This window comes from Lissotriton helveticus, chromosome 2_1, assembly GCF_964261635.1.
Source record: "Lissotriton helveticus chromosome 2_1, aLisHel1.1, whole genome shotgun sequence".
Classification (NCBI taxonomy): domain Eukaryota; kingdom Metazoa; phylum Chordata; class Amphibia; order Caudata; family Salamandridae; genus Lissotriton; species Lissotriton helveticus.
In genome coordinates this window covers 669,532,979-669,547,384 of record NC_136059.1, presented here as the reverse complement: position 1 = coordinate 669,547,384, position 14,406 = coordinate 669,532,979, and the positions used below count along the sequence as shown (strand labels likewise).

General features: G+C 41.5%; 1 protein-coding gene across 1 annotated transcript in view; it reads right to left on the bottom strand.

Moving 5' to 3' along the window:
- ADGRV1 (adhesion G protein-coupled receptor V1) overlaps positions 1 to 14,406 on the bottom strand; it is a 2,034,994-nt gene that overhangs the window by 844,402 nt on the left and 1,176,186 nt on the right. Inside the window, exons 78-79 of the mRNA XM_078677778.1 lie at positions 12,933 to 13,340; positions 2,542 to 2,726 (exon numbers count right to left, since the gene is read on the bottom strand). Coding sequence (XP_078533904.1) covers positions 2,542 to 2,726; positions 12,933 to 13,340 — 593 coding nt within the window. The remainder of the gene's footprint in view (positions 1 to 2,541; positions 2,727 to 12,932; positions 13,341 to 14,406) is intronic.

Sequence of the window (14,406 nt, the reverse complement as noted above, 5' to 3'; positions counted from 1 at the left end):
GAAGTGGGATATATTGGGTAGAGTGGGGTGGAATATATTTGGGTCAATTGGAGTGGAGTGCGGTAGATTGGGGAAGAGTGTAGTGGGGTGGATTGGGGTGTAGTGGGGTAGTTTGGGTAGATTACACTAGGGTATAAAATAATTGAGTGGGGGTAGATTGAGGTAGTGAGGAGTGGAGTAGATTGGAGTAGGGTAGTTTGCGGGTGGAGTGGGCTATATTTGACTGGATTGGGGTAAGTTTGAGTGGAGTGCAGTAGATTAGAGTGAAGTGGAGTGGGGTAGATTGGAGTGGAGTACATTGGGGTGGTGTGGTGTGGGGTAGATTGGGTGGATTAGAGTAAAGTAGATTAGAAAGGGATAGATTGGAGGAGAGTAGATTGAAGAGGGATGATTGGAGTGGGTTAGTTTGGAGTGGAGAGAGATGGATTGTATTGGGGTAAGGTGGGGTAGACTGCAGTTGGATGGGGTGGAGTAGGGTAGTTTGGGGTAGAGCTGGGTAGATTGGAGTGGAATAGATGGGATAGATTGATGTGGAGTAGATTGGGGTAGAATGGAGTGGGCTGTAGTGGGTTAGATTATAGTGGAGTGGGGTAGAATAGAGTGGAGAGTGGTAGAGTTGAGTAGGGTAGATTAGAGTGGAGTGGCATATTTTGTGTGGATTGGAGTGTGTCGGACTGGAGATGAGTACATTTTGGTAAAATGGAGTGGGGTAGATTAAGGTAGATTGGAGTTGGGTAGATTGTGGTGGAGTGGGTATATTGGAGTGGAGTGGGGTAGATTGGAGTGGAGAGGAGTTGTATAGATTTCTGTGGAGTTAGGCGTTGGGTACATTGGAGTGGAGTAGAGTGGAGTTGGGTAGATGGGAGTGGAGCCAGGTAGACTGGAGTGGAGTGCGTTGAATTTGTGCACATTGGAGTAGGGTGGATTGGGGTAGATTGGAGTGAGGTAGATTAGAGTGGGCTGGGGTAGAGTGGTTAGATTAGAGCACAGTGGTGTACATTTGAGTGGATTGCAGGAGATTGGGGTGGAGTAGGTAGATTGGAGTGGGGTGGGATCGAGTGTGATAGACCGAGAGGAGTGGAGTAGTCTGGAGTGGAGTATATTGTAGCACAGTGAAGTGTGGTACGTTGGAGTGAGGTAGAGTGCGGTAGATTAGAGGGGTGTGGAGTGGAGAGGCATAGAGTAGAGTGGCTTAGATTGGAGTGGCAAGAAATTGAGTGGCATGGCATGGCGTGTTTCATTGTGTCTTAGAGTGGAGGGCGTAGAATGGAGTGGCATGTCAGAGTGGAGTGGAATGTCGTAGAATGGCATGGCGTGGCATAGAGTAGAGTGGGGTAGTGTGGGGTATGCACGGTATGGTAGCGCACTGCCAATACAGACAACACATTTTCAATTACATTTGCATTGGAATATGGTTTTACTGCACACAAACTATAATGTGTGCAGATGTCAACACCTAGTGTATTGTTGTGCTTTGGTCATATTCAAATACTTGCTTCCACCACACTTCAACATTTTAAAAAAGTGTGTTATTTATACTAATTCTGATATATTCTGAAACATAAGCACAGTTCATTTTTGTTGCTGTGTGCTAGAAATAAAAACATCTTATGTCCATTCCTCTTACATGGGTACTCAGCAGCATTGTCACATACATTCTCTCACTTTGAAGTCAGACAAAGAAAAGGAAACACCAAGCTCCCTTGATTGACAGCTTGCTATTTGATCGCTGTCTTTTAATGCACAGCAAATGTGACAAGATAAGTACAAGATTGAAAAGGCCTGTTTACAGAAAGCGAGTTTGTGGAAGACTATAGTAAACAAGGTTTGGGTAATGGGAGGGACAAACTCATACTGGATAGCCTAACACAAATAAAGCCAGCAAAAACATAAGCCAGAAAATGTGAGTTACAAACCACTAAGTCACTGGTAAGAAATATACGGAATGCATTCCTAGGTCAAGTCTCTGAATGTCCCAAATTTGTCTGGTAAGCTTCAACCTAAAAATGTGGCAATTCCTCTGTCTGCATCCTTGAATCATGGCAGTCAAAAGAAGAATTGGTACATCGTGCAATCACTGGAAAAAGGAATGGATCATTTGGAAATAGTAAACATGAGGTGTTTGGTTTTTATTGCGCATTTAAGGGCCAAAATGTTGAATTATGTAGGGTCTGTTTTAGTAGAAAATAATATCTGCATTAATTTACACACTCCGACAGATGCAGTAGAAAAATGCTGTTTTGTGTGGCAAAAATCTGAAATTCTCAATTAGAAAATTAAATGTGATTGTTGTAAGTCATAGACTGATTGCTCCCGTGCTAGTAAGATGTGTGGTTTTGCGTTGGAGAAGTCCTTAGCAATTGCTCTTTTTAGATTCTTAGTTGGATCTTTGGTAGCAACAAAACAAAAATAAAGATTTATAGGCAGTGGAAATAATGGACAGGTGTCTTTTCTATAAATGGAAATTAAATGCTTTAACTCTGCAGACTGAAGCTGCTGAGCGGTGTCAAAGTATGCACATATTTGGAAAATAAATTGTACCTTTCGCCAGAGGATCCACAGGAAATGCCCACTGGCAGGGAAAAGGCATATCTTTCAGTCGCCTCAGCGAGGTGACTGTAGCCACGTGTATCTCTACGGCTTGGGTTTGCAAGGCTACATAGAACATCATAGAACAGGAGGCGGCTCTTCTCACTTAGAGGCTGTTTTTCACCTTCAGCGGTTACCTGAAAAAAAACACAAGATATTAGTTGATTTCCTCACAGCTCTGGTTAACAATGTTTCCACTCATTGCCCTGGACAGATAGCGGTGTGGCCTCCCTTACCAGGGAACTTACAAGTAGCCATGGAGGGCTTTACATTTCTGGGTGTTTTTCTTACAACCCACATAGGGGTCTGCCGCAGGCACAACATTCAGCAGGTGTTGACCAACTTTAGGCAGGACACGGATAGATGGAGAGATCTACCTCTCACCATAATGGTGGCATGTTTAAAATTATCACTCAGCCCCAGTTTGTATTAGTTCTCCAGAAGACCTACCACTCTCTCTCCAGAACGATATTAAGGTAAACAGATTCTGAACTATGTTGACTGTTGTGGATGAAGGTACACCCAAGGATCGCCCTTAGGACACTACAACGTAATCCATAAAATGGTGGGTTGGCTTTGTCAGCCTAGTACTGGACAGCACATCTAATCCCCATTAAAAACTGGAGTCATGTTGCCTGGGATCATCCCACATACAGACTAGAAAGGGAGACACTGACACCCCACATGTTTCTACACAATCTATACGGAGGAAAGGGGACACATAGGTTGCTCCCTACAACACGAGTTACAGTGGAAGTGAGGAAAAGGGCTACTAGAACACTGGGGTGGGCCCATAAGATTACTATGGTGAAGCCGGAGTGGAAGGGAAACTGGCCCAGCAAAATGGGTATGCTCTGAGGTCTTGGAATCTGGGATACACTGGGGATCGTTACAGTTGGGGATGTTATCGATAAAGGTGATTTCAAATCCTTTTCCATCTTCAGAACCGAATTTAAGCTACATAGCTCCCAATTTTTTTAATACGCATGTGGGGTCATGCGTGGAGGGTGGAAGGAGTGGTGGGGACAGACCTGCTTGAGTATGCACCACTTGAGGGAGGATTACTACAGGAAGCGCTCATGACCAAGACGTTGAATAACAATATGCTCGATACCCTTGGCAAACTTAGGGAGACATTGGAGGGCGAGCTGGGTGCCATGGAGGACGTGGAATGGGAGGCGGCCCTGATGCACCCTAGAGAGGTAGTGATCAAAGCCAGACTGCACCTCATTCAGTATAAAATCCTTCATATGACATATTACGATAGAGCAAGGCTACACCTAATGGGTTGGGCTGAGACCTCGAGCTGCCAGAGCTGGCAGACTGCAGAGGGGGATCTTTTACACCTGCTTTGGGGCAGTCCTAACATACAGTTATACTGGGGTGGGATTATCAAAGAACTGAATGCTGTATTGAGCATATCCCTTCCAGCAGACCAAAAATGTATCCTTCTGTGCATCCCATGCGATGTCGATGTGGCCAGACCTCAATTGCTTTTTAGTGCCCTGAGCCTAGTGGTAGCGAAGCATGACGTGGCATGGCACTGTGGTACACAAGGCACTCCGACATTGCACTAATGTAGGAGAGGTATGGAGCTGCACATGACGGCTGAAAGAGTCACATACAAGAGTAGTGGGAGCCTAAAGAAATTAATTAGGATTTGGGGTAACTGGTTGAACCATTATGACCTACTTCATCGAGAAGAAGATTCACAAATTTTAGATTACGGGGAGTGGTATTAGCTGTGACCAGGTGCCCGTGGGGACCTGCAGTGCGAATGCCATGAGGGAACTGTGATACTGTCTGTACACTAAGGGTAGAGAATCACTTACCGTAGCACCAGTTATCCTTTGACAACATGTGTGATCACTGAGGCTGGTATTATTAGACTCTTCATTATTGGCCTATGTGCAACTTGTTGTTACTGATGAGCTGATTGTATGATTCTCACGAAATTTGAATACAATAAAATTATATTTAAAAAAATGTTTTCACACTGGAGCAAAATGCAGAACTGCGCAGTACTTTAACTACTAAGCCTTGGATCAGTGATGATCTGGGGTCCGGACTTCTAGGGGTCCACAACATCGAACTCATGGGGTCCCTAACAGTTTGGTAAATTAAATAATATTAGCAGATGTATAAAGTGTATGCACATGAAAAAACAAAATGTGAAATTAATTGCTCTGTGAATGTGAAGGCATTGGAATTTGAAGGCTGATTCATGAGAGCAGTGCCAGCACAAAAAAGAAAACCTCATATGGACAATTGGTGGCCTCCATTGAACCACTGTTGAGCGTTGACAAAAATACATCATGCTTTAGGACCATAACAGACAAGTGGTATGCTAGGGTGTAGCATATTTTTTCGCATTTTAGCAATACAAAGACAATCCGAAAAGATTCAAACTTCCCATTAAAATTTCAACTTTTATATATTTTTTATTTGTAAATTAAGTAAAATATTTCATAATGAGTTTATTTGTGTTCCTTATTGTACAACAACCTACCTAACATATTCAACATGGTATGGTTCAGAACAACATTCACAACTTGGTAAAATATAAAATGCTTGAGAAGCAGACAAACGCTTTTACTGTGTTCTGGCATAATAAAGGCAGGGACATAATGCAGCCACTGCAGCCCCTGAGAAGCGGGATGGGGCAGACCTTTTGTGGGGCCCTTAACACTTCATAGGGCCCTCATTGAGCCCAAGAAAATATCTGTGCAATTTTAGAGATTGTGTTATACCACTGAATAAAAGTGCTGCTTGTGGCATAATAAAGGTACTGTCGGAAGTAGTAATCCTAAGCACCTGCTTCCATAGTTAATGTTGCGTCTAAGAACTCAGCCGTTTTTTCACAGCTTTCGTTATCTACATCAGGATAAAATATCTCCAAAAAAGGTAGGTTTCCATGACAGGAACACAATAGGACAAAAAGGTTTACAAATCTGGTGTCTTGCTGTGGGGCTGCATCATTAAAGTGGCAGTAAGTGTAGCAAGGTAGTCGGTAGGCTGCATACATGGAAGGCAGAGGACCTAGTGAATCTGTGCAGATACACACAGTGTGTCAGTAAATGTTTAAAACCCCTTAAAATGAGTTATATCATGCCATAAATTATCTGCTTCAGAGTTGTATTCAACAGTTTGCAATTTATCCAAAAGCAGAAATTGTAAGGGTTTATACCAGGGCTCTCCGACCTTTTCTGTAATAAGAGCTACTTAGGTTCAATGAAAATCATTCTAAGCTACTAATACTAATAGTGTTGTAAGTAGACCCCCCCAGGATATAGCGGCATGGATTAGCAAATTTAGCGGCACAAAAATGGAAATTTAGCGGCACAAATATGGAAATTTAGCGGCAATTTTGCGGCATTTTATTTGGCCATTTTTCCTACAACAAACACAGATATCTTAGTTTTTTTAGTTATTTAACAACATGAAGCTATGTATATTTGGTTTATTCAGTGTGTAAGAGTCAGAGTGAGATTGTAGCCATTGTTCTTCGGAAACTCAGGGCCTATCGGCTCATTAGTTCCATACCATCTCCAGTCACATAACACAAGGAGAGGTCTTTCTTTTGTGTATTTTCTTCTTTCTTCCTTTAAAAAATCCATTATAGCATAGGAAACATTGCTTTTACATTAGTTCTCTGTTTGTGCCCCAGAGATTTCGTTTGCACATTACTGGTAAGCACACTTAGTTAACTGAAAACAATAATGGCATATTATGTTAAGTGAGTTAATTTTGGATCCTGATATCATAGGAGTAATTCTAAGTGAAGATGTAATGAACATGCAGTACAAGCCAAAGCATTTCTTTCTTTCTTCTTGGCTAATAGTCCAGGACAAGCCACACCCTCAAGCAGTGCTTAATTTGAGTCTGTGGTTTCAGGTGGGACTCACCCGCACTCAGTTTTGGGGGCAATTACTTTTTTTTTCATTCATCAGACTGTGGCTGAGAAGCAGAAGGGAAAATGCTGCAAAAGGGGAAAGACGAAGGAAGAGGATGGTGGAAAAACAGGAAGAGAGAAAGCAGAGATTAAAAACACCCTGAAGGAGTGAGATAAAGGGGTGAGGTGCGTAACTCCATGGTTTCTCCCAGAAACTCAACCTACCAAAAGCAGGTGCGAGTTTTGGGGTGAAACACCAGGTCAAAATAAGGATTAACCAGGGGTCACTGGACCAGGCTTAGTGACCTCCCTGGTTAATGTCTGATTTATAAGGAGACTCCCAGCGTCCCTCCCACATGCAGTTACCCCTTGACATCAGTAACTCCACAGGGGAGTTGGCGGATGCTACTAAGTTTACCTTGTAATCGAGTCTTGAGTATTAACTAAAGTCCTTCTTGACAGCTTCGACCTGCAACCACACAGGGCCAACATGTGTAGTAGTTTTAAACTCTGCCCAACAAATTTCAGAGTAGGGTAACATTTGTGTTACTACGTGCAACAGAAACTTGGTTGGAGGGAAGACAAGCACTGGCAGTAAACAGTAGGGCACTTTGCAATCTACTGGCACTGAGTACTGCACTCTCTGCTTTACCTGATGTCACTCCCTTCCCCACCCTGTTTACCCACCCCACTCTTTCTCCTGCCATGTGCTTCCTTCCTGATTCGCACAAACTCTTTCTTTGCCAGTCCCTCGCCACCTCACAGGGTGGTCTCCACATGGCTGGCTTATCCCGTGGCTCCCTAACCCCCACTCTGACTCACCACCCTATTGCTTTTTCCCTGGCCCGCTCACACTTCCCAACATACACTTTGCAGTTGCTGTGTTATTTACTCAGTGTCTACTGACTGTGCCATTGTATTGATATGCCCTATTGTCTCCACGCTGTTTACACCCGGGTCACGCAATTGGCGTAATAAACACTGCTTGCCTGTATATAGTTTCACTGCACCGCAGTTGTGAATTGGAGGCGGCGTCGTCTACTGTCCCACTCAGGTCTAATTAGCCGTTCTGAATACAGCACAACTATGTACACAAAGCAGGCCAGGCCACCATTATACAGAATGTAGGGGGGCTTTGTAAATAAGGAAAACAACAGAGTGGCGTGTTCGCACCTCATCAGCCTGATAACCGCTATTTACATACAGAGCCGTCTGCCCGTCTGCTCCTAATACCCCCCCAGGATATAGCGACTTTTGTAAAAATGCCGCGATTTCTACAAAAGTGCAGATTTTGCGGGCACTTTTGTAAAAATCGCGGCATTTTTACTAAAGTGCCGATTCCGCGGCAAATCGCAAAATCGCGAAATTCTGGAGGGTCTGATTGACCACACCAGACGAAATTAATTAGTGGCCATCCTATGCAAGATTACTAGAAGTGATCATCTCCATGCATCAGGCTAGGTTGCGAGCAGGAATGCAAAAAGGCTTCTTCAGTTTGTAATGCTTCTACATGGGTAATGCATAACATACATAACTGCAATATCCCTAGCACCAAAGTAATAATATTAGTGATAAGTCTCCCCAACACCACATGGTACATCATTCAAATATGAGTTTCAAGTATTATTTTGCAAAATCAGCCATTTTTGTCCAAGCATCAGCTTTTGTGTTCCAAAAACACACATTTTCATCTTGAAAATACACACTCAATGTTTAATTCAACGAAGCAAACGCTTCTAATTTAGTAGGCTGGGCTGCACGCAGGTGACCTACTTACAGGTCGCTGGAGAGCTACCAGAAGCTCATGAGCTACCTGTTAGGTAAATCTGTTTTAGATTTCATATAAGCAGAACATTGGCTAGTGTGTATTTGGAAGCAAAGGGTGATGTGCACACAATAGGCACATGGTGAGGAGTCTAATAGGAGCAATGATAATGTGCCTCGGGAGATCTCCAATGACATGCCTAACAGGAGCACTGTATACTGTGCCTCAAGAAAATTCTGATGATGTGCCTTACAAGAACAATGGATGCTCTATGGCTGTATGTCAGAAAGTCGACTACAGAAATAGGGTGCTACAATGTCATAGAAAAATAACAACAACCCAAATATTGTAGAGGCAAGTATATATGTACTATTGTTAAGTTCACATTTACATACCTTTAATATATATATATATATATATATATATACACACACACACACACATATATAATTATTTTTCACACAAAAAATTCTTGGCAAGGTACATATATGTGGAGTTAAGTATAGTAAACATACACTTACCTATATATGTTGAAATCATTGAAACTAGTTTCTGATACCATATCTGCTCTACAACGTAATGAAGAACCCCTTTGCATATTGGTTTTCAGATGACCTTTAGATGATTTAATATGTAATTTATTGATATAGTAAATAAAAAAATAGGAATCTTTAACCGACCAATACATCATAAAAAAATAAAGTATATATATCACAGATTTTATGTGCACACATGGTCTTATTATAATTACATGTGAATCATTGTGGTTGCCAAGGGGTTCTTCATTACGTTGCTGATTTGTTCCCTGCCCTTGGAGCCCTGATCTATTCAAAGGGGGTCCCTATTTTTCTAGATTTACCATATTTGCTCTCATTAGAGGTGAACTTTCTTTGGTGGATGGGATGAGCACTGGCCATTCTGCATCTAGAGAGAGCTTGGTGTGGTGCATCAGGGGAGCAGTGGGCATTTAGAATTTGGAGAGTGCTGGGTATTGTGCAACAGAGGAACACTCTGTGACGCACAATACTGCAGTGTAGGGCCATATGAATTAGCACTAAATGCAGCAGGTGTACAGTGTGTTATGTGTCAGGGTCACAGTGCCTTGTACAATGGAGGGACAGGTTTATGTGCAGCAGAAGGTGTGTGATGATTTACGGTAGCGGGCACAGATTGGTGTGTAGTTTGTGGGCACGGCGAGATGCAAGAGATGTTCTCCAGTGTTAGCCATGAGTGGATACTCCACCCCTGTTTACTTCTTTGTAGTTGAGTAGTTGTCTTGCACTTGTAAAGCATTATGTGAAGAAAGTAAGCGTTGACACAGCCAATAGGCCCGGTGTTGGCTGCCAATTTTTTGGCAACTCTAGTTTTGTTTTGTGGTGGTTCTTGCTAAATTTTCTTGTTCTGAAAACTGCCAGACCCTCGTTGATCCAAACAAAAACATGATTAAAGGCAAAAGGTTTTGGGGGTCTCAAAAAAGCACATGTTGACATAGTACTACCTAACATTGAAGGGATTTACATAGTGTACTGCGGTGCTCCTTGTGAGAGAGCAGCCAGCCTCAACTCATAGTGCAGTCAGCAATAACTGAAGTGGGGTGACACATTGCTCCTTGATGCATGCCGGAGTGACTGGACAAAAATGTGAATGACAGAACCACAGACTTATCAACAAAGTCTGGGCGAATGCCCCTATTGGTAACTATGTTATACAAATAATTTCAGTAAAGAAAAGGTCTTGGCTAACACAGACTTTAAAATGTCAGCCGGTCTGACACTGGCTGCCAGCCATTTTCTTTTGAGAAAGAAGACGAGAAAAAAAGAAGTGAAAGGAAAGGAAAGCAACAAAGAAAGAAAGAAAGAGAAAAGCAAGAAAGTAGGTAAGAGGAAAGGAGGAAATACAGAAGGAAGCAAAGCAAGAAAAAGCAATGAAAAAGGAAGGAAAGAAAGAAGCAAAGAAAGAGGAAGCAACGAAAAAAGAAGGAAGTAGAAAGAACGAAAGGAGAAAGAAAGAAAGGAAGGAAGGAAGTAGCAAAGAAAACAAGAAATAAGCAAAGAAGCATAGAAAGAAAAGAGGAAGAAAAGAAAGAAGGAAAGAAAGAAACTAAGAAAGAAAGGAAGAAGGAAAAAGGATAGAAAAAAGCAAAGGAAGAAAGAAAGAAAAAGAAAAACATGAAAGATAAGGGGAATAAAGAAAGAAGGAGAGAAAGGAAAAAAGGAAGGAAAGTGGGAGGACAGTGGAAAGAAAGAGGAATGGAAAGAATACAAAACTTAAGGAAATAAGAAAATAAATAAATAAGAAAGGAGAGAATAAAAAGGAGGAAAGGAACAAAGAAAGAAGCAAAGATAGATGGGAAGAAAGAGAAAGAGAAAGAAAAAGAAAGAAAAAAGGAAGGAAGGAAAGAAAGAAAGAAAGAAAGAAACAAACAAACAAACAAACAAACAAACTTAAGACGGGAAGGCAAGAAAGAAAGAAAAAAGGAAAGAAAGGAAAAAATAAAGCAGGAAAGAAAGAAATGAAGGAAAAAGAAAAGTGGAAAGAAAGAAGGAAAGGAAGAAAGATAGAATGAGGAAGGCAAAAAAGAAAGAACAAGGCAAAAAAGGGAAGGAAAGAAGTAAGAAAGGAAAGAAGGAAGGAAGGAAAGAATGAAAGAAGGAAGAGAATCGAAGAGATGAGAAGAAAGAAGGAAAGAAAGATAAGCAAGAAATAAAAAAGAAAGAAAGGAGGGAGGAGAAAGAAAGAGGAAAGAAGGAAAGACGGGAAAGAATGCAGAAAAGAAAGAAAAATGTAAAGAGAGGAACAAAGAAAAGAAAGAAAAAAGAAAGAACGAAAGAAAAAAGAAAGAAAGAAGGAAAGAAAGAAAGAGGAACTTAAGAAAGAATGAGGAAGAAAGAGAGCAGCAAGAAAGAAATAGGAAATAAAAGTAATGGAGGAAAGAAATAAGGACAGGAAGAAAGAAAGAGCGAAGAAGGCAAGAAAGACAGAACAAGGCAAGAAAGAGAGAAGGAAAGGAAGAAGAAAAGAAAGAAGGAAAGGAAGAGAAGAGAAGAAAAGAAAGGAAGAAAGAAAGACAAAAAGAAAGAGCAAGAAAGAAAGAAAGACAGGGTTGCGAAGACAGAGCACTTTCAGTTTAGTATATTGTAAAAAAGCAGAAATCAGATAAACAAAGGCCACTTCAAAAGGAATTTATGACAACATTGGCAGGAGATAGGAACTTATTGGAATGAGCCCTGTGCTCTCATCTGGTAAAAAGCTCCTACTATCACATCAGACTGTATAAACAAGGGGAACACTAAATTAATAATAAAGTAAAAACAAAAACATTGGAACTGGAGGGAACTACTTTGCACGCTTTTACGCTCCTTGTGAAAGGACTAAATGCAGTCTCCCAAAGTGAAATCAGCCAGTGGCTGAAGTAGGCTGACCCATTATCCCATGTTGTATGCTGTAGTGGGCGGGAGCAGAATGTAAATGACACAAGAACATACCACTCTATGAATAAAGGTTGCTCTTCGCCCCAATATGTAAGTATAATATACATATAATTTTAGTAAAATCATAAGGTCTTGGCTAACGCCAGACCTGAAGATTAGAAGTAGATACGCTACTCTGCTCTGATGTGAGAACTTAAGAACACTTCAGAGGTTTCAAAAATTAATTTGAATTATTTCTTGGGAGTCTGGATCACATTTGAAGGTTGATACTATTTTTTAAATTACCTGATGTGTACAGAACTACATGGGCACAGGTAGCACACTGTCATAAATATGTACGTGCACAACTCACGTATGAGTACGTATGCACATCTGCATAGCTGTCAAATGGCAATATGAAATGTGAGATGTCTTCAGTTACCCCTAGGCTGATGCCCAACATCAGATCTTTCAGCCTACAGCCATAATGGTAAAAGCAAAATTTCAAGTCCCAGTCTGTGACATAAAATTCACAACTTGCTCCATATGTCATACACTACATTGGAAACATGGCAGCTGTAGAATGGAAGGAAATAAGAAAATAAATATACAGACATTTCCACTTTCGGATGTTAACAACTGGACTTGTTTTCGTACATGAATGTAAGTGGCCACTACCTTTCTCAATCCCCTGCATTCGGTCAAAAAAAGATATATCTTGACAACCTTAAACATGACCATTTAATAATGTTCGGGTTCCTTGTTCCAAAGAAGGGATGGGCTAGTTGGTGCAATTTATTTCTTGTGTAGCATTCACTATGGATTTTAGGTGTGCTACGAGAGATTGAAGGTTCTTGGCAAAATTGGGAATTTCAGAAAATGTTTTCACCAAAGAATCCCAATTGTTACCCGCATTGAAATCTCTATTATTCCCCAAACCCTCGTTCTGTACCCTTGGCTAGGGACATTCATAAAGACAAACCTAAAAATAAACTATTAACATAGATTAAAAGTCACATGGCATCAGTTATTACATTCTTACATTTAATGACAATCATTTTACAGCTAGCTCTCATATGTATTCACATTTTTCGGACTAATAACACAAAGGCCTTGCTTTGACCTGTCATTTTAGGTGAGCTATTCAGTCATCTGTGTTGAAAACAGAAAATTGAGATATAAACTATGTAAGGCCTTAAAATTAACATATGCAGCACATGTAACGCATTACTCCATTTCCTATGACGGCATTAAGAGTTTTGGTTTACTAACTTACCTTATCCATGATATTCATCAGAGCACTGAGCTGTTCTTCTGTGTTTTCAGTGGCTACTTTGGTTACTACATTTTCAAGAACTCTGTTTAAAATGTCTTCATCCAAGGGTTGGTACAGTTGGTCAATTAAGCCCCAGACTGACTGGGATGCAGTGTCAGAGACAATGGTTATGTTGGCAATCCTGTAAAGCTGATCAATTTTGGCACCTCCAGTAGGGTCTGTGAGTATAACCTGAAGACGTTTAGGAAATGGATTTAGAGAAGCAGTGTCCGGAGTGAGCCTGACATCCAGAGCAACGTTTGTTTGACCAGGTTCAAAGATCAATATTCCCTCCGACTTGACAAAATCCTTGCCTGCTATGGCTGGTGATATTAAGATGCGCCCAACAGTTTCAGCTTTTTTCAATTCCTAAAAAACAATAATAATTTGATAAAGCCAATAAATACAGATGCATTGTTTCACTCACAACTTATAAACCCAGTGAAACTCCATTTATTTCAAAAACATGTAAATGGCAGTGATTACCACGGCTGCAGACAGAGACATTATTTCTGAGATCTTTCTGCCTTACAAGCATCACCATTATGATTCTAAGCCCAATATACTATGAGGCTCATATACATCTACCCTGAGCAGAGGTCAGCCAACCGTTGTGAATGACTTACTGTTGCAGGTACAAGACAAACAGGCTTTTGGCCTGTAATAACGTGTGACATGACAACATGCTCAAATTTCCTGATTAATGGCGAAAATACTTTGGTTAGTTAATCCCCATTGGTTCGTTCCTCTTGTGTGGAGGACGTCCGGCTCTTGTGTGTTTCAGTGTTACCAGCGGTGGCCTCTTAAGCTGCTCCTCGCAAACCTCCTGGCAGAAGTGCAGGGCATCATCAGCCCAGATTAACCTTGCCATCCCTGGATGCCCCATATTGGAGAATATTGGTTCCATATGAGAGTAAATACAAATGGGACAATCTCTAGTAGTATTTTTGATTTACATGTCTGCATCAAGGATTTTGAGGAACATATATAGGTGAACACCTGCTGAAGACTGAAAAGTTGTATGTAGCTTAGGCGGTGGTGTCGGATAGGGTACACACTTGGGTGCAAACGTGAGGACAGTGAGCATGATGACAGCATAACCAACACCTTTCTTAATTACTTAGACGCAGCTTAAGGTAGAACGGAGCCAATCACACAGTCTCTGCCAGCATGTCTCAGGGATGGGGACGTGGGGGGAGTCACGCGAAGAGGGGGTCGAGTGGGGAGGTGAGGTTTAACTTAACAAACAAAAAAATAGACTTACCATTCTGCTGGCCGGGTCCCGCATCTTCTTGGCTCCTGCCCCTCCTCGCCTGCCTCTGGCAGGAACAGAAAGCAGGCAGCCAAGCTCCATCTGGACCCTCCCCTAAGCCAATCACAACCCTGAAAGCAGCGTTGTGATTGATAGGGACGCCACCCAGCCAGGGGCTTACGG